This window comes from Vigna angularis, chromosome 3 (assembly GCF_016808095.1).
Source record: "Vigna angularis cultivar LongXiaoDou No.4 chromosome 3, ASM1680809v1, whole genome shotgun sequence".
NCBI lineage: Eukaryota > Viridiplantae > Streptophyta > Magnoliopsida > Fabales > Fabaceae > Vigna > Vigna angularis.
Genome location: NC_068972.1, coordinates 16,197,006 through 16,220,294, shown reverse-complemented (window position 1 = coordinate 16,220,294; position 23,289 = coordinate 16,197,006). Strand labels below are relative to the sequence as shown.

At 33.3% G+C, this 23,289-nt stretch overlaps 1 protein-coding gene and 1 non-coding gene across 4 annotated transcripts; both read right to left on the bottom strand.

The window, feature by feature from the left end:
• Nucleotides 1–1,018: 1,018 nt before the first annotated feature.
• LOC108318778 (uncharacterized) lies at nucleotides 1,019–5,778 on the bottom strand. The gene is made up of 3 exons (XM_052874123.1): nucleotides 5,283–5,778; nucleotides 2,260–3,757; nucleotides 1,019–2,176 (listed from the first exon to the last, which is right to left on the bottom strand). Exons 1-3 carry the CDS (start codon nucleotides 5,545–5,547, stop codon nucleotides 1,990–1,992), a joined length of 1,950 nt encoding a protein of 649 aa, XP_052730083.1. The 5' UTR covers nucleotides 5,548–5,778; the 3' UTR covers nucleotides 1,019–1,989.
• Nucleotides 5,779–12,024: 6,246 nt separating this feature from the next.
• LOC108325963 (uncharacterized) lies at nucleotides 12,025–20,849 on the bottom strand. 3 transcript variants are annotated; one of them, XR_008247544.1, is made up of 4 exons: nucleotides 17,151–18,917; nucleotides 14,093–14,241; nucleotides 12,925–12,998; nucleotides 12,025–12,723 (listed from the first exon to the last, which is right to left on the bottom strand). It is a non-coding gene; the product is annotated as an uncharacterized LOC108325963 (transcript). The 3 variants fall into 3 exon arrangements; XR_008247543.1 differs by adding an exon at nucleotides 20,133–20,849 and having other exon boundaries at nucleotides 12,046–12,723; nucleotides 14,093–18,168; XR_008247542.1 differs by having other exon boundaries at nucleotides 14,093–18,948.
• Between the last annotated feature and the right edge of the window lie 2,440 nt (nucleotides 20,850–23,289).

Here is a 23,289-nt window from a genome sequence, read left to right as displayed (position 1 = left end):
TTTATAGTGAATTGAAGCCTTTACCTACCTTCGTCAATGGACGTAAAATCCTTTATCAATGCTTTGGAGAGTCAAATATGTAAATGCATAATGTGTGTATAATATTTCCTCATATTCTCTACATCCAATCGGAATGTCTCAGGCCTTCGCTCCCCCACAAATTCATCTCTCTAAATCATTTCAAATTTGTTGAAACAAACTATCCTTCCACTCGCTTTTCAATCTAGGAAATACCCAAAACAAATACAACATAAATATAAATAAGTTAAAGAAAAATTATTACACATCGTCAAGAGTTTTGGATCTTGGATGCTTTAAATTTGTCATAAATCCATGGAGTCCAAATATACTTAAAGGTGTTAATCTCAACTTGCTCAATATATATTTGAAAGACGCCAATAAATACTTTTTATTGAATATTTTTTTGTTAAATAAATTTTCTATTATAGTATATGTGATTGTGTGATAGTAATGAAATTGCATAAGATTATTTATTTTAAAATATCACTCTTTGATAGTTTATATTTATTTGTAGACTAAAATCATTTTCTTAACATTGAGGATTAAAATTAACTTTAACTTAAAAGAATAAACTTACAAAGGATTAAATCACAATCAACAAGTTTTTTTTTTTCAAAACCCTTTACAGGCAGGTTTGCTCAGCAACTACCAAAAGAAAAATTGGACTCAATTTATTTAAGGGGAATGCAAAAAAACGTAACAATATTCCAACTTAATCTATTTGTTAACCAACCATCAAATTCAAGTTCATTGATTAAACCGCTTCTCATAAAAACTTGTGAGCATACAGATTAATAAATTACTCAGGCAGCTCTATAACAACTTGGTTTCACTCCCCGATGTTAAGCTTATGGAGTCAACATTCACTCAAGTGCAACATCAAAATATTGAAAAGACAAGAATATTTTATTGGAGTAGACAAACTGAACGGGCTTTTGATGCCACAATCAGGACTCACTTAAAAGCAAAAAAAAAATAAAAATTACAATAATAAGACTTCGTTAAAACGATATATACTTTACAGAAAGCATACGTTTAGATAAATATGATATACTGTGTTTATACACAAAGTTCCTAGCATTGAAAGAAAATGGAATGCGGCAGGAGCAGAGATCTGTTCCCAACGGAATGGCCAAAGTTCCCAATTATGATTTGAGAATTATGCCAAAAGCCAACTCCAAGCAAAGTATGAACATTAAAAATCACAACTCTACAAGCACCATCTACTCAAGAGATATAGAAATCATTCTGGTTCCACGATCGTTGATCATTTCCAAAAGCTCCATGTAGTGAATTTTATTGATAGTGAAAATCCTCCAGAAACATGCCCTGTGCATGGGTCAATATGGTGTTTTTTTTGGATCGACGGTCAATATAATAAGTCATGAGCTTCAAGGATAACCAGTAAACATGATAATACAACAGTTTCTGAAGTGCATTCCACATTCCCTGAACAATGAATATGATTTGATAGACCCTTTCCCAGGTGATAAACCAACACAATGGATTCCGGTAGCTTGCCTGAAGATTGACAAACTTCCACTAATCCATAGTTCGGTCATTATCCTAGACGCAACTTAGGAGGCATAAGTCAAAGGATTCACGGGTTCCGTTCAATAAGTCAATATCCAAACAAAGTATGTGTAAAAACATAAGTAGAAGCCAAAGTTTTGAGGAGAGTATTTCCACTGTGATGTATAAGAAACCAGTGGCTGAGAATTTGAACCTCAGCAACCAGAAGAGACTTTGGGGTTTGTAAGTTTCAAGTTTTAGTTGTGGTCCAAAAGCTAATTTCTTTTGCCCCTTGATCAGAATTGAAGAACCTTACCAATAATCAATTATATCTTAAGCTATAGCATTCACGCTACTTACATACTACAGCTCATTATTACTAACTACCTTTGATTCGCATTACAAAGAGAGGTTGATTCAGATAACTGTTTCATTTTGCCGGCATGCCTTTTCGAATTATTGGCATCCTACGACCTCTGAATCAGAATTGACCTCAGTAAGGGTGACTTTAAGTGGTTGCCAGCTCAATTGTTGATGCACAATCCATTTTTTAACGGTAATCGCTATGTTCAAAATTTGTAGGACATCACCCAAAGCATGATTTTTCAAGCACATATTCTTAATCACAATACCTGCTTCGTACCTAGGGAAAAGACAAATATATACTTATAATGAGAAGCAGAAAATTTCAGCAGCTAAAAATAAACTAAGTTACAGAATCCTTACTTGCACTGCGTACTCATTATTGCTAATCTTCCCGAAGAAGTAGATAGAAATTTTTTAATTTCATTCCACGTCTCTTTTGAGTGCTTCTTAGGATTACCACCTATAGTGTTTACACACTTCCAAACTTTATCATTCTTACCAACAAACAACCGCAAAGCACCTACTTTTTGCTTCACCACCATCTGCTGCTCAACTGCACTCTCCAGAGCCTTCTTGACATCTGTACTGCGATGCTTGGGATCTCCACATCGAATACAATCCGTTATATTTGACTCAGTTGGCATAATTTTTTCAGTTTTTAGTGTGTTCAAGGCAAGTAAAACAACCCCTATAAGACCTTGGACGTATTCAGAAGGTTTAGGAAATCCTGGAGATCCCCACATACCATTACCAGGAAGATTATTATTACCCACAGTTGCTGATGTAGGTTGGTGTTTTGGACCATGTGAATGGCCACTATACAAATGTTGTGCATTCTGTATCATGTGCCCATGTGGTTCATCAATCGACTTAATAATAGGATTTGAAGAAATACTGCAAGAACTCCGTTTCAAGTCCCCGTTCAAATGTTTAACGGGGTGTGGATCCTGAGCGTTACTAGGATAAATATTACCAACATCTGGCACCTTCGTAAGTGGTGCTGCAGAAAAGCTGGGCCCACAGGTTCTAGTTGGCACTACTGAAGTTGCAAAAGTTTGGGAATTTGGGAAAAATGAACTGCTTGGTGCAAAAGGAGGCTGCAAAGGAAAATAATTTGATCTTAATGCCTGTGAATGTGGATTTTGATGATTTCCTGGTGGAGTACCATTATTGCCCCGCATTTGATCAGGATTGCCACAAGTAAAATTAGGAGTAGAACCACTTGGGGGAACATTATGGGTAAAATTTGGTGTAGATTCACTTGGGGGAACATTATGGGCAAAATTTGTAGTAGAACCACTTGGGGGAACACCATGGGTATAGTTGCCAGGTCGAGAAGAACTTATATAGCCATAATTTTCTTGAAGTCCAACTGGAGCTGGATTCAAGACCTTGGGTCCATTTGGTTTACTTGAATTTTTCCCATTCGTCTTCCCATGATGTCTAGAATCAAGTTGCCTTCCTGTACCAGGAAATTTCTGATTTCCAGTATGAACTTCTGAATAGGATTCCAGATACTGCGGTATCTGAAAGGCATTATGGACTGTACTTTGTATGGAGTCAGAAGAGGATCGGATGTCATTATTAGCAAGTTGTAGTGATTCACCCTTCGTAAGGGGAGGTCCTCCAGCCAAGAGACTAGTCCAAAGCCACACACTCTTAGCAGCTGCTACTAGGGGTGCAGAAGCTTTCTTAGGCTGTGCAAGAAGAATATTATACCTCCTCAACCGCAGCTGATGAAGAGCATTGGAAAAGTCTCTATCACCAGATATTAATAAGTAATTAGCAGGTGCAGGATTGTCCACAGCCCAGAATAACATGTCAACAAGAATCTTTTTGTCACTTGCATCTTTAACACCTGGCAGTAAAAATATGAAATCATTAATTACACGAATTCATTATTTGAAGTTCACCATTATCAGGAAAGTAGATAGATTTGTAACAAATTATCCCGAGAGGCTCCTAACAAGGTTCTTCAACAGAGAAGACTAACAAATTAGTAAACTCGTTGACAACCCCTTCTCATGATCATTATAAATTGATTGTCACCTCAGAGGTTCATAACATAATATCAACGTACTTCAACAGAGAAGACTAACAAATCAGTAAACCATTGATAGGAGTGGGCATGGATTGGATATTTAAAGATGCAATCCACATCCAATATAGATCCAAATATGTAAATCTGATTTCAAATCCAAATCTACTTATTGTGCAAAACTAGTTTGGAATTTTTTAAAGTCCAAATCCAAATATTTGAATCAATTAAGCAGGAAATCCAAATTCATTTCTAATTTCTAATGAAACTTAACTTTTTTATAAATCTATATTTTAAAAATAAAATAACTATTTCATCTAATACGCAAATATATAAAAAAGTTAAATAATATATAAAATAATAAAAAATTTAATAATATTATAATTTAATAATATTAAAAATTAAATATAATATATTATATAAAATTTCAAAAGTCAAGTCATCTCAAGTTGTGGTAATTTCACTTTTAAATACTTTTTACATCACACAAGTAGTTATAATTTGATACTACTTCAGTTCATCTACAGTAAAGTCAAGTCGATTCACAAGTTGACACGCCTTGTCTGTGTGGGTATTTCTTTAAAACTTGTACCGTCAAATTACATCAATGGTGAAAAAACCGTATTATGATTATAAATAGACTGTCACACCATAGGCTTCTTCAATTCCATATTTAATGTCTTGTTTGGTACCAACAAAATAGGAACGGGAGGATGAAAATAGGAGTGAAAAGAATATCAGTTGTTTGATAAGATCCACAAGAACCATATTCCCCTTTATTTCTCACTATTTCCATTCATTTTTTAAAAATTTCTATCTTTATTACTTTTGGCTCTACCAACATGGTCCTAAAAGATAAGCATGATTGAACACCAAGAAAATCAAACAAACTAATATGGCAGAGAATTCAACAACTGTTAGTTATAAGCGAAAGTACAGAGTCAAACTCTTCTCTCATTTATTTATTTTTTTCTTATAGTACAAAAAATATAACTTTTAATTGATCTGATATAAATGGAGTGGTTTGATCATGGAATCTAGTAAAAGTTCCGTAAGTTTATTCAAGGCTAGGTTACTGGAAACATAAGAGTAATGCATCCTCCTTCCTGAACCGGAGTAGACAAGTCACAAAATCGATAATAATGATGATGATGATAAGCATAAGAAACAAAACCTATGCTAACAAGTAAGTTAGTTCAGGTTCTGTTAACAGTGAAATTCGAGATCAATCATTTTGAAGGAATTGAATAGAATATTTGGATGGTCAGGGAAAAAAACCCGAGTCAAAGCGATATAGGCAAGCAAGTCAAGTTTGGGGATTGGATAGAGATAAAAAATGGATTACCGGCGGGGACATGGTTGAGGGAGATGCCGGTGCTGGAGAGGGCATGTTGGACGGAGGCAGTGATACCAGTGGTGTCACCGTAAGCAGAGATGGAAACAGGGCCGCAATAATTCATCCGAACGAGAGCGGAGCTTATATTCTGCGCGATGGCGTGGGGATCGCACCCTTTGGGCACTTGACAGTTCTCTATGTCCCACCAAACCGAAGTCTTGACCAACGAGTATTGTGCCTCCGCAACTGCCGTCGCCGCTCCGCCTTCGCCCATCTTACTGGTTCTGGAACCTTCCTTTAAGTCTACAGTTAGATGATGTGAAGTGAACCTTAACTTGTCGCTCCAGTTACATTGTGGAAGAGAATGTATCTGGTTGGAGGATTTATGGGGAGGGAAGGCGTGTAATTTGACGTGTTTGCCCTTTTAGTTTGGAATACTTAGGGAAGAAGGAGAGAAGAAAAGAGTGTGGTTGGAAAACAATGGGAATGGACTTGACTTCGAGGAGTGGTTCTTGCAGGTTAGCTTCGATGTGGGACATTGTCTTTCTAATCTTTTATTTTTTCCTTCAACATTTTCCTCTTTTTTAACCCCTTCTTAGAAAAGTTCTTCTATTATGACGTTCAAAGTTTGTGTCTTTCTTTTTCAACGAGTGTGGTAGGTGCCTCGCTGATGGTGGAATAATTGTACTTTTTAATTTATAAAATGACAATTGTGTTAAATTTTATTTTTCTTATATTAGTGTTATTGTTTTCTTCATATTTTGGTAGAGTGTGAGGATAAGGGATACGCATAATCATGAGTGACATATAAAGGATGAGAAATCGCGGTGATTTCAATGTGTGGTTGAGTAAGAAACGAGAAAAAAAATTTAAAATGTTCTATACTAGTCATGCATGTAAATAATTTTTATTAAATATAAAAGTAAATAATTTCTATAATTATTTTATTATATAAATAACTATAAATCGTTATTTAAATTTTAAAAAATATTTATTACAAAAAACTATTATGAATAGGTATTTTTATTTAAAAAGGTGGTTATTAAAACATAAAATTGGAAAAAATATGTATAGAAATTTTCTTTATATTATAATAGTATATATACTTTTAAAATTTTCTTTTCTTCTCTATATTTTTATTTTTTTTATTAAAAATATATTTATAGAGATAAATAAGATCATCACAAAAGTATTTTTAAGCATAATAAACACTGGTTATAAAAAATTGTAATTTATATTTTATAAATTAATTTAACCAATTCATAATTTAATTAAATTGTTTATTGTTACTTTTTATATTTTAATATATTTTTTTTTTATTTATAACTTTTGTCAAATCTCATGAATGTAAATTTTTTTAAATTAAAAAGAGATTTTTCACTCTCATTTTCATGTTTTTTTTAAGACTAATTTTAATCATTTATCGAAATTTTTTTTTTCTTTTTTTTCTTGATTATGATCTTTTTCTGAGAAGACATTGGAGAACTTATGACACCAATATCATAAAGAGTTGTAATAGGATAAGTGAAAAAAAATGTCATTCTTAAATCAGTTTTAAATTATATGTAATTGTCTTTTTTCCCTCTTGCATGTGTTGTTAGAGCTTTCTTAGGGGTTTTCTTTTTTATTTTGGTTCTAGGGTAGTTTTGCACTAATTTGAGTTATTATTTATTATAATTCTATATCTAAATAATAGGTCAATGTTAGGTGTTTTTTTTGGAGAAAGAGAAAGTGTCAATAAAAAGGTAATAAAGAAAACTAATTGTTTGGAAGGATTGCTTGAATTGTTGTTTTAAAATTACATGATTAGATGTTATAAACTATATTTTGTGATCGAGATTGTAAATAAACAATATTGGATCTTGCATGCGGGGTTTGGGATCTCTACCAATATTTTGTAGGTGGCACTGGAATACCATTCAGATTTATCCAAGGTATTATTTTTTCAGGCTTGTATTCTGAGTTTTTTTAGTTTGAGGATCACTTTTTTTTTCCCTTATGTTTAATTCAGTTAATGATGCTGGTTTTGTAGCGATTAAGATATGGACACCTTGCTTGAATTGTTTGAATGCAGGTAGAAGAAGGTAGAAGAAGCTAGTGACTGTGTTCTAGATTTTCTGTTGATGTGGAATTACGAGCAAAATTATGAGCAAATGGTTCATTTTTAATTCGATATACCCTTGTAAAGCCTCTTTAGTAATGTGATTATGCAATTTAAGTACTATAAGCTGTAATTACTTCAAGCACATATTTTCCTCTTTAGGATAAGTTGGGTTAGACCTATTTTCATTCTTTTTCTTTTTATTTTCTTTAGTGACTGATTGATTGACTGCTTCGTAATGACTTTGGATATCTTGGATTCATTAGCTATCAATTTTGGAAATTTTAGATTTAGGAATTCTTTTTCACTGGAAGATTTTTGTTTGTAATTTGGCCATAGCAAATTTCACTTTGGATCATGGCGTGTTGCACATATTTCATAACTGGTTAGAGATTTGCTAGAGTTAATGTTTGCATTAGAAGGAATTTAAATTTTTTTATGTATTTCAACTTATGTCAAGTTTATGTTTCTGCTTAGCCTGCTATTGATTATGCTGGGAGTAGGTCATACGCCTAATAATAAACTTTTGAAAACAAACTGTTTTTCCATAGGGATAATTTAAAATCAGCTTATATATATAATTTAAAACGGAGAGAAATTTAGATAAGATATATCATATAATTTATGCATAAGCTAAATTATAGTTAATAAAAAAGTAGTCAATTTTAACTAAAAAGTTAGTTTTGATTTTTCTTTTTAGTTTTTTCTTTTAAAAGTTCTTATACTCAAAATAAACTCTAACTAACACTATGACAGCGTGGTCGGATTGATTAAATCAGCATTAGACACTTTAGTAGCTTTCCAGCAATCTTCTTATCCCATGGTGCAAAACAATTCTTTGAAACTTTGCTGTCAAATTGGACCATGGGGTATGAAGGTTTCAGTTTATCACTGGGTATAAACGTTTCAGTTTATCTTGGAGTGACTATTTAATATGGAGTTACTATTTAGCAAATCTAATTTCACTTATTTATTACACCAGTGATGAATCATTATTTTATTCACTTCATTTAGTTTATTGTGCTAGAATTAATCAGGGAATTGTGCTTAATTGTCAGTATTTTCCCATTTTACTGAATTGAGCCTAATCCGATCAGAAATTCTTATTTTAACTAATTTGAATTATCTGAAACGAATTATTTACATTATTGAGTGCATGAAAAATTTTGGAAAATATTTTTGGACATTTAGACTTTCTGTACAAATTCCCAATTTCTCTCGGGTAATCGTTTACAGGGGCAGAAGTGCCTAAAAGTCAGTTTTTTTGCCAATGGTGACCTGTGTTCACCTGACTGAGTACCTGTGTTGGACTTTCTGTACAAATTTGCAATTCCTCTCGGGTAATCGTTTACAGGGGTGCTGTAAACGATTACCAGTGCTGCGTGAATGTTGTGTCAACTTGTGTGTCTTCGTTTGAGTTCAATTCTTATCCGTTTTGCATGCAATTTTTTTTCATAGTTTCGTCTGGATGTCTATTTTCACGTATAGTTTTTACTTTGTTCAAATTCGTTTTGTGCTGTTCCCAGTATTTATTTTACTCTCCTATGTCAGTCCAGTGATTATTATTTGAGTGACTTCTAATCTGTTTGCATTGTTTGCTTGTTGTTTGATACTTGTGGTAGCTAGAATTGATCATTGGATAGTTCTAAGACCTCTTAACACTCTCAAGCAAGGTTTATGCCACATTCACATAGAAAATAATTTTAAAAGGCTGAATTACAAAGGTCCACGTGAAGCTTTCATTTTGAAAATGCTAAAGTGAATTTTATTGAGTTACTGTAAATGGTTTCACGGCTGCATTAGCTTTGGATGTGCAGATTTGTTTTGACCATATTCTTCCACTCCACATAAGCATTTGGTCTTGGACCTTAATTGCAAAAGAATCTCACGGACCAAATTCAATTGCTGAAATATGAATAAAATTATGAAGACATAGATACATGGGAAGATATTCCCTTGTCACGGATGCTGCAGAGAATGTTGGAAACACAATTTTCTTGTCTTCATTTTAGTTTTTTTAAAAGCATTGTTACATGTGAAAAGAAGTGCACCGTTTGGTTTTGTTTTCTCGGCTTAAACATGTACACATATGGACAATTGTTTGGAAAGCATATGGAATAAACGTGGGACCCTCCATTAGGAAAGGAAATATTGTTCATAACACATGAGAAGAAGAGGGGGGCCACGTTGAAGGAAGCAACCCAGCAACAACGTCCAAGTCCAGCAGCTTTGAAGAGCATCGCGGATCAGCAGAGAAAAGAGAAGTAACATGTTGGTAGCAGCTGGAAATTAGAAGTGGCACACGGAGGAGTCCATCCACACCTTCAATTCTGGTTTTTGTTTGAACATGAAATGGAAAAGAAGACACACACGCTGGAACGAAGGAGGCTGCAGCACGCTCATCTCAGTAAAGCTGGACTTCATGTTCCCAGCTGAATTAAGTGGCCTTTCCAGCAGTTTTCTTTACGCAACCACAAGAGCCTGGGGAGAAGATAAAGGCTGTCCAGCCACGTTGAAAAGAGAACACAAGAACATATGGAAGAAGTCAGGCATGCAGTGAAGAGCACACAACTGCACAGTAGAAGTTTGGAACAGCCACCGTGAGAGGAAGAAATTCACTCTGGTATAGCATTCCAGCTAGCTTCACGGTGACTGTTGGAAGAAAAGAAAGAAGCTCACAGATGGAAGGAGAGCAGCTGCATGGTGATGGAGGGAAGTATGAGAAGTGTTCACGGGAAGAGAATGGAATAGTGAAAAGAGCCATGGTTGGAAGAAAACTCACGTGAATTTTGGCTGGGAAGCATGGAAGCAAACAGACACAAGAATGGAGGGACCCATCCTAATTCTTTTGCAATTGTTGAAATGAAGAAGAAGTCACGGGAGGATGAGTTTTGGCTATAAAATGAAATGGGCAGCAGAGGAGAATTTTATCAGATATTAGGAGAGGGTAGTTAGGAAGCAATTTACGTTGGCTTTGGTTTTCTCCTCCCCTTGGGGAGGTTTTTGTGTTTCTGTAATTTCAAGTTTCAAGTTGAATGTTATCCTAATCTTCATTCTGCATTTTCCAATCAATCTTGAATTTTACTTTCATCTATGCATTACAATTTGTTTATATTTCCGTTTTCTCGTTTAAATTTTGGATGCAATTATTTTCATTTTCATGTTGTGTATTTTTGCATTTTAATTCTGTCTTTCGTTTCCAATTTATGTTTTCAAAAAGTTAAATTCCATTTTTACTGTTTTTTTTTACCGTTCAGTTTTTACCGTCGATAAAATTTATTTCAGTATTTTTAAATTCTATTGTCTTATTTAAATTCCAGTCAGTTTTAATTTAGCTTACCACATCAAAACCATCAAAACCCCCCACTACGTGTTTAATCTGAGACTGAACCCAAAATTTGGTCCTTGAGAGACGACCTAGGAGTCACTTCCTAGTTATACTACATAATTTTTGTATCAAATTTGTATGACGGCGACAGTCGTATCAACCAGATTCTCCGTGCTCGCTCCTCAATTTTCTCTTGAGTCCGCGGGTGGAAGACATGCGAAAGATTCTTCGATGCGAAAGTCAGTTGAGAGCTATGACGTTTTTCTTAGACAACAATAAATGTGCAGTAAATGCAACCTATCTACCACTCACCTGAATCTGTATTTATAGTTTTCGCTATGAGCTTGGGATTAATGAAAAGTTAATCACGGCCCAAGTCAGCCCAATAGTTTTTAAACCCCTACTTACCTTAAGCTAAGTTGATTAGTAACGCGGGCGGCCGTCCCCAAGGGTTTTTATCCTCATGACCGACCGCCCTTAACGGATCCCCGGTCTGATCGGCCGACTTCGGGCGAGTTGTTTTTTCCCCAAGTGTCAAGCGGTAAGGTTGCATGATTATGGGCATACGGGTGTCCGGCCTACCATGCCCAACCCTTCCTAACAGTAGGTAGAAGGGTAGTCTCCTGGGTTCTATATGTTGACTTGGGTATCCGGCCCGTTTTGTGGTCCAATGACATGGGTGTCTGTTCCGTACGGCGCCCGGTCCCTGCTGGTACAATTAATAATTTGAAAAAATTTAAATTTAATTTGATTTATCATGAATTAAGAAATTAAATAGGTTAGTTTAGTTCATTTAATTATAATTTTTTTAATTAAAAAATATAACAATTTTTTCTAATTTAAATATAAATAAAAAAAATGATCTTAAGTTAAATTTAGGTTTAATACCCTATTTTGTCCCCAGTTTCGTTCGAAAATGTCAAATTAGTCCATTCTTTTAAAAATGCGTCAATTACGTCCTCACTTAATAAAATTTGCATCAATTAAATCCCTTCCGTTAAATCTGTACAAACGGCGTTAATTATTTTTCTCTTTCTTCTGTTTTTTCTGCGTTTTCTGCTTTTTCTGTGCAAGCAGCAGCTTTATATTTAACTATTAATGAAACTAAGATTTTATATAAATTTTCACTCTAGGTGAACAATTCTCTCTGCATCTTTAAAAGAGAACGGATACTTTCACAAACAGAAAATTATTATACTTATTTTACATTATTTCAATTCAGTTTACAAATATAAAAGTTTATATTTTTTCCATATTAATAATATCTTATAAAATAAATATCATAAGTGTAAAACCAGTGTAAAAATTTATTAGTATGTTTCTGGTAATTAGACAGTGTAGAAGATAGTTACTGTTAGAGTTTGTATCTTTGTCCAAGAAGAGAAAAACGACCTCAACAGAAAGTCAAGGTGAGGACAATGCAATATGTATAATTCCAGACACAAGACAATCCTCGTTGGAACATGGAAATTATTAGCAACCAAAGTCCACACAAAGCGTAGGTTGTTTCCATAGTTTTGCTTCGCAATGTTATAGTTCCGTTGCAACCACAAATGTTAAATACACAACCCTTTTTCACCAACAATCACCACTCTCTCCGATGCCTCTTTCCAGAAAATCTCTTTCCACCAGAGCCCACCCCAACGATGTCGGACCCGATGACTGCACTCCATCGTGGCGGTTGACCAGGCAGAGGAAGCTCCGCCACCTCAGCGACCATGATATTGGCTTCTCCTTCTTCCACTCCACCGACTCTTTTTCTGCCTTGCCGGAGCCCCGCTACCACTCCGCTTCCGAACACCGCTCCCTCTCTAGTCTGCCGCAGCCGCTGCCTCTCCCAGAAGCGTCGTTGACCCGTCGAGCCAAGTCAGTCAGCTCTGGTTCCATACATCCTCCCCTCCCTGCTTCCGTAGAACATCCTAATTTTTCTTCTTCCAAGTAAACTTTGCTTTGTACTCTAATTCAATGTACAAAATTGAAAACAAGCATGCAAGTGCAGTAACGGCTTTGAATTCAAAAGCCTGCAACAGTAAATTCAGAAGATATTCACACTATGTAATATGGTTGAAAAGAAGTGCAAAATTGAATATTACTTGGAAAAAAAGACATAAAGAAATAAAATTAGTTTATGTTTTGTAGGTTATATGATTCTTGCATGTCTCGTGCTAATCTATTCATGGAGATAAAAAGATAAGATAGATTAGTTAATAACACATGCATACCTGGACAGAAATCAAACCAGTGTATTTTTGTTGGTTAGAAGAATGATTCCTGCATAGCATGTGCCAATCTTTGCCTAGAGATAAAGAGAGAAAAACTGTAAACTTCATAGGTAGTTTTATGTGATAAAGAAAAAAAAAACAGTTTCAATTAAGTATGTGTATCGTGAGAACTTTCGTATATTAATATCATAACCAAAAGGAAAAGAATGTTCGTAATTCCTTTTACTTTTATTTTTCCTATCCTAATGGATCCCAGAATCGGCTAGAGTTTGAAAAACTGTTTCCTTTTTACTGCCAGGGTATCATGTGTATACCAATTTTATTGCTTATATAATAATCAGTCTGTAGATTAATTGAGTCTTTGATAAGAAATGCTGTGAAATGGGTGGAGTGATTAATCAAGGAAAAGTTATTGTGAAATAATGTTTTAAGGCAATGTAAGAATGTGTATGCTGTCAATCATAATTAAAAGGTTGATGAAAGTTCAAAATTTAATGCTTGGAATTTAGCAGAGAGAAGAAGAATAGTAGAAGAGAGAAAAAAAAGTTGTTGCTTGCACAGAAAAAGCAGAAAACGCAGAAAAAGCAGAAGAAAGAGAAAAATAATTAACGCCGTTTGTACGGATTTAACGGAAGGGATTTAATTGATGCAAATTTTATTAAGTGAGGACGTAATTGACGCATTTTTAAAAGAATTGACTAATTTGACATTTTCGAACGAAACTGGGGACAAAATAGGGTATTAAACCTTAAATTTATTATAATCAAATATAATAATATAATATTTTATTCACACGTAGATATCACAATATTTTTGTATAGATTTTTTTTTTTGTCTAATTATTTTATACAAAAATAATTTTATTGTAAGTATCCGATATAACTCACATGTTTAATTTGAATAAGTCGAGTTATTAATAAGTCAGATTTAAAATTAATTCATTTTTAAATTTTAATTTTTTTAATTTATTTGGTAAATACTTGCAATTTTAATCCTCAAGGTTGTCACTGGATAGTAATTTGCTTAATACTTACACTTTTAAGACCATTTGATTGCAGAAAGAAGCATAAAATAACTTCATGGATAAAACATGACATGTACACGTTGTAAAACTATGGTAAATATTTTAAGTAAAGTCATAAAAATCAAAAGTCATTCCACATCTTACCAAGTAGGGCATGGCAAATAAACCAAGCTTTATCCATGTGCTTCTTTTGAAAGCTTTGTCCACGTCTTACCAAGTAGGTGCTGAATGAACAGTCCTTGATGGATGGAGCAGCACTCATGATGGAACTGACATGTTAATTGTTAGCCCTCCTAGTCGCATAGATATTATTAACCACATGATTCCATAGATATTAATAATTTCAAGAAATTAAAATAAATAGATTTGAATTACTTACAGTTAAATTTTCTTTTATTTATTTAAATAATTTGTTTGGATAAATTAATTAAAATATCTTAGATTTCAATTTTTTTTTGAATAAAACAATTTAATTTTTATGTTTACGCAAATTTAATTTTATTTTTTAGTCATAGTTGAATTAATTTGATTTTCAATTCAGGACAACTCGTCTTGATTTTTAGTTCAAAGTAACTCTAATAGATTTAATTTGACTCTAATAGATTCAACCTAGCTCCATCTTTGGTCTGACCCGAATTGATTCAACATTCGGTCCAAGCAAACCTAGTTGGGTCTCTGATCCTAACCGACTCAGCTCTATCTTTAGTTCGAATCGACTCAACTCGACCTGCGACCTAGGCCGACCTAGCTCAACCTCGACCTGAGTCAACCTTTGGCCTAGGACGACCCAACTCAACCTTTGACCTAGGATGACCCAACTCGACCTTCGATCCTAACAAACTTGATTGAACCTTTAGCCCAAGGTGACTTGACTAAGCCTTTAGCCTGGGTTGACTCGACTGAGATTTCATCCTAGATTGACTCGATTAAGTCTTAATCCTGGGTTGACTCAACTCAAGTTTCGACCTTAGTTGACTTGACTGAGCCTTCATCCTAAGTCGACTCGGATTGACCTTTATGAATGGAGTAAAAAAGAGCAAAATATCAAATTTCTTATATTTTTGAAGGTCTTTGAAATTATTATATTTTATTAATTTGAAATAGCTTCTAAAATTTCTTAAATTTGAATTTCTTTCTAAATTTTTTTATCCAAACAAGTCATTTTAGTATAAAAAACTTAAAAATCTTCAAATAAATAAATTTCCTTCTAAGTTACCTTGTCTAAACACAACATAAACAAAATCCGAATATTGTGCTTAGATGAGACACTTCAACAATTCCAAGAAATTGAAATCCATAGTATTTTAATTATTTACAACTGAATTCTCTTAATTTCTCACATAGTTGTTTATATAGAGTAATTGAAATATCTTTTATTTTAGTTTTCACTTTTGGATCAAGCAGTTCCATTACTCTTTTAAGGCAAACTCAACTTCATATTTAAGCTTGAGTTAAGTCTCGACTATCGACCTGGAGCGACTCGGATTGACCACCGACTCAGATCAACTCGAGTCAACTTTTATTTTGGACCAACTCAATTCAACCTTTGTTAGTGGAGTTAACATGAATGAAATTTCAAATTTCTTATATTTTTTAGAGTTGAAATTATTCTATTTTATTTATTTGAAATATTTTCCATAAAAAATTAAATTTGAATTTCTTTCTAATTATTTTATCCAAACAAATATTTTAGTGTAATAAGTTTTAAATTCTTTCAATAAATAAATTATCCTTCTAAATTACTTAATCCAATCACAACTTAAATTCTCTCTAATGTGATAGAGTCGCAACGGGTATCAATCCAATAAATCTCCAATTTTAGTAGATAAATTGTGTTATGTTATCCATGAAAACTAAAGCAAATGTTGGAGGAAAATACAGAAGATGCTATCTACTCTAGCACAGTGCAATAAACTCAAGAAAAAAAAAACTAAAAACGATGCATGAAAATGCTCAAATCAATACTTGAATGATGTAATATGATGAATGAATATGAAAAACACCTAGAAAATATGAATAGAAAATAATTTGGCTCCTAAATATACCTAAAACAATGCAGCAACATGAAACCCAAAACTGTTGGTGAAAAGTACTGAATGAAAACCTAACTTTCACTAGGTGTTTGATGAAATGCATGTGAGAACCAAATTTGTGTTTGACGCAAAACTAATGCATGGAACATATTTCAATGATTATTAACATGCAATGAATGTATTGAAAACTGTCAAAACACTCATAAATCTTAATTTCACACTTCTAACCAATTTTTGGCAGTAAATGGGCTAAAATAGTGCATCAGTATCTTTTACAGCAAATGTGATATGCATAAAATGGGTCCATATGATATATGATGCATGAATTCATGATATGAAATATTATAAAAATCTAAAACAATGTAGAAATATGAATTACCAAACTATTTGATGAAAATTTTACAAGAAACGCTAATATGCACAATGTGTTCGACAAAATGCCTAATAGAACTACAATGTGATTTATACAATGGAGATGATTGAAACAAGTTTAGATCACTAAAATAATGTATGATATGAATTTAGAAATGTTAAACTACTCAAAATCCACAAAATCATCCTCTAAACCAGATTTGGCAGCCAATGCAAGGTGTATCAGCATTACAGGAAAATTAACAGCAAAAAGGGTCTAGTGTGGTCTGTGATGAATAATGTATTTCTATGTCATGCTATGAATGTAAACATGATATGAATATACAAAACTCCTAAAATTAACCAACTAGGAAACCCAACTATAGGGTAAGAACTGGAAAATGAGGATTAGAACTGTAATTAGATGTATAGACATGAATATAATATGGAAACAAACAATCATGAAACAGTGATTAGAAATGAAAGTAAAACAGAAACTAAAAGTCATCATTCAAACCCAAGATAGAACTATTGGCACAGGATGTAACAAACATAACTACCAAAACTGGAAAAAATAGAGATCTGAGACAGAACTGGAACTAACTATCAGAACAAGTTTAAAATGATTAAAATGCAATGTTGAAAGTGAGATTAAACTGGAAAACAATTGCAGAAAGTAAATCATATGTAAAACTGGAAATCAAAGAAAACAACATGAAGGCAGTAGCATAAACAGATAAAAACTGTCTAAACCAGAATTTCAAAATTGAATTAATGTCCACTAAGATTCACTCATGCTAGCCCGGGTCAATTCTGACCTCTTGGTGTTTAATTAGTCACATTGTGCTCACTAGAACATCAGCATGAATCCATAACCGAGTCTAGTTAAAATGCAAGAGTGAGACCCAAATCTTCATCTATAAAACCTGAGTTTCTGATTTAGAAGGAAGAAACTAACACAATGCATTGAAATATAAATGGGAATGACTTAAACTCAGAAATTAAAGACAAGAACAGTAAAGAAATCTGTAAAAGTGCAAAGGAAAGTAAAATTGCATGAAAAACAGAATTGGATTGAATAAACCTGGTTCAAAATTACAAAGTACAATGAAGTTTGGTTGCCTTTGCTCACATTGTAGTCTAAGACAGCCAAGAGCTCCAAGGCAAATGTTCTCTCAAACTCAGAACTACTTTAGAGAAACTGTATTGTAAACTATACTACTGAAAATATTATAAACCCTACTAAGAAAGCCATATTGTAAACAAGTTTCTACATGAACACCCAAGTCTTTTTATATAGGCTGAAAGTGAAGTCCAAAACTGAAAAGGGAAGAGACAAACTGATTGCACAGGTCATGATTACACTAAGCTCAGACTAAGTTCCTTAACTGCTTTTACTGGTTACTCCAGTTACAAGTCTTCAGGTCAACTGACTTTTCCAGCTCCAAAGAATCAGCTACATGTTAGACTGGTTGTCCTAAGTTGCTTTAGTTGAAGCTAATCTGCCCACTCCACTTCCAACTGGCTGCAGCAAGTAGCCCTCACTGGTTAGACAGGTTACACGTCCAGGTACAGCCCTTCTTCACTTGACAGGTTCAGCTCCCAACCAATCAGCTCTTAAGTGACGTTGACAGTCTTGTCCAGGTTCCATTTTCAGCTTTTCCAGGCAGGTGTAGGTTACTGCTGTCTTTTCCAGCTCCCACTCTTCATAAGTGACCTTTGGCAGCAGGTCAGCACTTGTCAGTCTTTGGCTACAGCAGGTCATTTTATTAACTGAATTCTTCACTGCACCAATGCTCACTGCACTAAATTCTCACAGCACCTAAAATCAACAAGCTGAAAATTCATACAAGAATTATTAAGCACATAAAAACTAAATTTTTCTCTGCACTAAAAATCAAAGGCTGAATTATATGTACAAACTAAACTAGGATGAATCCTCATCTCACTACTCAACTGCTACTGTTATGAACAAAAAGAAGCACCAAACAAAGCATCAAGATTTCCAAACAGGCTGAAAACAGGCCAAGCAAGTAAAGCAAAGTAATATTCATTCAAAAATCAGTTCATAGATCAGAATCACAGCCTCACAAGTCAGTGTATATCTCATCCTCTCATGGGTATGAGGTTAGTGTTTATCTATCAGCATATCACATCATGAATCTAGCACCAGCATAAGCTTGAAGAGCCTCTAACATTGCTACTCATTATCAACACAACTGAAGATCAATAGGACTTTAATCAAGCTTCACAGATTCAGTGTAAGATATGGAAAATTATTCAAAGCTAAAGCACTAAAGATTAAGTGTAATATCATGCTCTAAAAGATTCACAGATTCAGCCATCACTCTCTTTCATTTTTTTCTTTTCATTCTTTTTCAGCTTTTCTCTTTTGAAACTTAGCCACATTTTTTTTTTTCTTTTTCTCATCTAATCTTTCTTTCTCAAACCACTTACACAATTTTCAGCACTTTCAAATTGATATAATTGTTATAGCAAACTCCCCCACTCTTGAATTTTACCAAAATCCAAAACAGTTCCAGAGCCCCTTCACAGCTCAATAATAAGGTATGGCATGGTTTTTCTGGTCTAAGGGCTTGAAATGAGCAGGTCAATCACAAGAACATGTCAAACAGGCTCATAAATTGGGTTCAATGGGAAAAATTGCAAGGTAGACTTTATTTAGTCAAGTGGATAAAGAAACAACAATGGCCTATATCACATCAAGAGTTGCAACTGAAAACAAGCTATGTCAACTAGAGTCAATTCAAGTTCTTCCAAACACTAGAAATCATGAGTGCATCATGTACAAGAAGGAAACAGTAATATGGCTCAAGTCTGACAAGGTCAAATCTGTCAAACTGATCTAGAACTGAAGTTATCATGAAAAATCTACTCTACTATCAATGAATGACTGAATCAAACAATTTGGAATTTCTAAAATTTGAAAATTGGCAATGTAACACTATGCTTCACAAGAAAACAGCTAAGGTAACAAGAATAAGGCTCAAACAAACTGTAAACAAATTTTATAACAGCAAAAGAAGTTCAAAACTAAAAGCTACTATTCAAATCAGCAAAAGAATTATCTAAACCAGTCTAAAAAATTGCAAAAGAAACTAAAAACAGAATCAAAATAGTCAAAACCTCAAGTCAGTACAAGAAATAAAAAACTGGTTAGTCAAAACTGTTAGCTAAACACTACCAAAATCCAGGTTAGTGACTGATGAACTCAGCAAAAAGGGTTAGTGAAACTAAAAAGGGTTTGCCAAAACTGACCATGTCAGAAAAAAGAGTTAACAGAACTGGTTAATTAAAACTGGTTAGCAAAACTCAAAACTGCATATTGGACTAAACAAAATACTACTACTATAATATCAAAACTAAGCTAGTTACCATCTAAAAACAACAAATAATACTCAAAAATACCAAGAGAAATTCAAAGTAGCAAGTAAGACTCAAAATAGAAAAATAGAATCAAAAGAGGAGATAAGACTCAAAAACAGCAGTACTGCACTTATCTACTTCTAAAAACAGCAAATGGTTCAAATATGACTAAAAGAAAAGCAATCAAGAGTGTAAAACAGCAAAAAGAAGTTTAAAAGCAGCTAAAATAGATAGCAATCAGCAAAAGAAAATCAGCACAAAAGCAAAAAAGAAACCATTCCCCCCACCCTTAAATCACACATTGTCCTCAATGTGCAAGGGGAGCAATCTGGAAACAGCAAAGGGAGTACAGAATTAAGTATAAAATGCAGAAAGAAAATTGTTCTGAGGTAATGAAAAAGAAAAAGAAAAACCGGAATGAAAACTCTGAAGCTAAAGTGCACTAGTCTTCCACTACTGGTTCTGTCATATCCTTGGATTTCTCACTGGCTGAGCAGGAATTGCTCCAGATTTTTGCTGAACCAACTCACTCACAGCAGTAGCTAGCTGACCAATCTGTGTCTTCAAGTCTTGAATGGTAGCTTCTACGGATGTCTCTTTTCACTTGGTGCTGTGGTGCAAAAGTTTGTGGTCTGAACTGTTGAAAATGACCAGGATTAAGATTCTTTTTACACAATGCTGAAGTATCATGTATCCCCGAGGCCTTCTGCAAGAATATTGCTAACAGAATCTAGTGAGGCAGAATCGTCAAACAACATTGCTTGAGTCATTCCTTTTCTAACATCAGATCCAATCAATAGATTATGAGTGGTTGCATCAGGAACCCAACCTTTTTCTAACATTGAGTCTAGTAATCGACGGGCCTCGTGTTCCCTACCCTCTTTCAACAGGCCAGTTATCAGTAAGCCATACATTGCTGAATTCAAAATGTCCCCACATGAAATTCTATCAATTGCACTAGAAATCATAGATAACTGAGAATGATTGGCCATGAATAACAGTTGATCAAATAGTTGGTCTGGATCAGGTATTAGACCTTCATTGATCATTGTATTGAAAAATAAAACACATTCCTTTATTTTGTTTTGTCTACTCATACTTTGAATAAGAATACAATATGCTTCCAGGTCAAGATTACTGCCCACCATCAACATTTGTGAGAGGAATGCTAACAAATCTTCTGCCCTCCTTGATCTTAACAACAACTGCATGATAGCAGTGTGTGTGGCAATACAGCAAGAAATAGCACAAAAACAAGCTAATTGCCATAGTCTTATGGCTTCTTTGACCTGTCCAGAGTCACAGACACATTTTATCAATTTGTAGAAGGCCAAGGAGTGAAGAGAGCATCTCTTCATTGACATATAGTGAAACACTTCCATGGCATCTTCAGAATGTTTGATGTCACAGAGACCACCAACTAGTTCAGAATATGAGGCAAAATCTAAAATCCAGCATCTGGCGCAAATTTGATGAAATAGTTTCATTGCTTCTTCATACTTGCCCAATCTACAGTTGCCAATTACAAGAGCAGAATATGTTGCACAGTCAAGAATAACAAATGATTTGATCATCCTGCCAAGAATAACATTTGCTGCCAGAATTTCACCAGCATTACAGCAACCTTCAAGCAATGTATTGAAAGGAGCAGTTTCATGAACTTGTCTATTTTCTAAAAACACTATAGCCTCCTTAATTTTCTTACTTGTAGGCCAATATAGTGAGAGTACTTCATCTTAATTTTAATTGGCTCTTTGTGCTTTTCATGATGCTATGTATTAAAGAGTTAAAAAAGTTAATTGCGTAACCAACAGTTCCTTTCATTCTCAAATTTTCCAAATTTTCCTTTATTTTTCTTTGAAAATTTTGAATTCGGATCTTTCTAATTTTTTTTAGACATTTTCAATATATTTATTCTTAATTGATGTGATTAATTTTTTTTTTTTTACTTAATCTCTTAAAGATTTTTTTTTCTGTAAATAATGAAACTTGTGTTCATTGTTTTTCAAATTGTAAGATAGTTTGTTTATACAGGGTATAACATTTCAAACAATAGTCTTTTTCTTTTTTTATTTTACATAATATTATTTCATTTAAAAAGTATAGGTATTTTTTATTTATTATGTAAAAAGAAAAAAAAAACTATTCTTGTGTGTAAGAGTCTAAAAGATTGTAATTTAGAATTTATAATGTAATTAATATTGTGATTAAAATAATATGATTGAATTATTTTAGTATTAAAAAATTTAAATATAAATAAACTTTTTATAAACTAGTTTTATTATTTAAACATATTCTTTCTAAAAAAAATTTCTTATGTTTCTTTTTTTCTCTTTAGGTTTTCTTACATTTTGTTCATATATTTGAAGATCAGAAATTGTTCGAATAATTCTTATTCTGTTGGATTAATTTCTCTGATAGAGTATGTTGGTTTTTTGTCCATTTTTTTAGTATGTATGTTCTTCCTCTGCATGTGAATAATTTTGGTTCGCATATAGAATTTGAGTCTTCTATATAAGTATTTGTTGTTCAGTTGTTATAATAGTATGCTTTGATAATTTTGTGTTGTTACTATGTATAAATAGGACATCATGTAAGCTTGAAGCGATTTCAGATTCCTTAGAACAATTTCATCTATCTTTCAAGTGAAGGAAGTTAATTGTATAATTTTTATGTGATTGATACTTGTAACGGTTAATTGTATGTTTTCAGGTAAGAGAAACTAATTACATAATTTTTATGTGATTGATATCTTGTAAATGCTAATTGTCTGCTTATACGATATTGAATTGAAATTAGGGTTTTGAATTGGCTTACCTGAATTGTATGATAAATTGAGAATGATGCTTGATTGGTATTGTAGATAATATTGTTTGAATTAATGAGGATAGTGTAATTTGGAATCTGGTATGTTTTAACATGTGTGATAGTTGTTGAACTATTGGCAGGGTTGGCCAAATATGTGGTGAGAGGTGCAAGAGGTCGTACTTTAGGGTCTTTACCTTGGTCAAAGATATCAAGAGACTAACCTTCTCTGTGATATGGTTAAACTCATTGACAATGAGTTTTCTGATAAGTAAAGGTCAGCACAAGTGCATACTTACTAGAGTTAGATATTAATACATGTATCCGTTAAGTCTAATATGAGTCTTTATATATTGTATGATTGTTATTATTTATGAATGAGTTATATGTGATAATGTCTCTATGTTTGTTTTATGAATATTCCTTTTGCACATTAGTTTATTTTTTCTTTTATGTTTGTTTTATGAATATTCCTTTTGCACATTAGTTTATTTTTTCTTTTATGTTGTTCTTGTCTATATGTATTGTTTTTGTCTATTTGTTTCTTTTTTTTGCAATGATTATCATAAATGGTATGAGTATAAGATGAGGCAACGGTGAGGTGATGCAACAGTTTAATTACTAAGTGAATCTAGTGGTGTATTGTCTTTTTTGAATAACTTTATGATTTTCTTTGTTTTGATGTAGTATCTTTTAGTTGTATAAAAGCGGTATATATATTTTTAGTATTATAGTTGTATTTTGAATAACTGGAATAACATTAAA

Coding starts and splice junctions, on each gene's coding strand:
- LOC108318778 (XM_052874123.1), bottom strand. CDS start 5,547: ATGGGCGAAGGCGGAGCGGCGACGGCAGTTGCGGAGGCACAATACTCG. Junction 3,758..5,282: donor CCTCAACCATGTCCCCGCCG/GTAATCCATTTT, acceptor TTTTACTGCCAG/GTGTTAAAGATGCAAGTGAC. Junction 2,177..2,259: donor ATAATGAGTACGCAGTGCAA/GTAAGGATTCTG, acceptor TCTTTTCCCTAG/GTACGAAGCAGGTATTGTGA.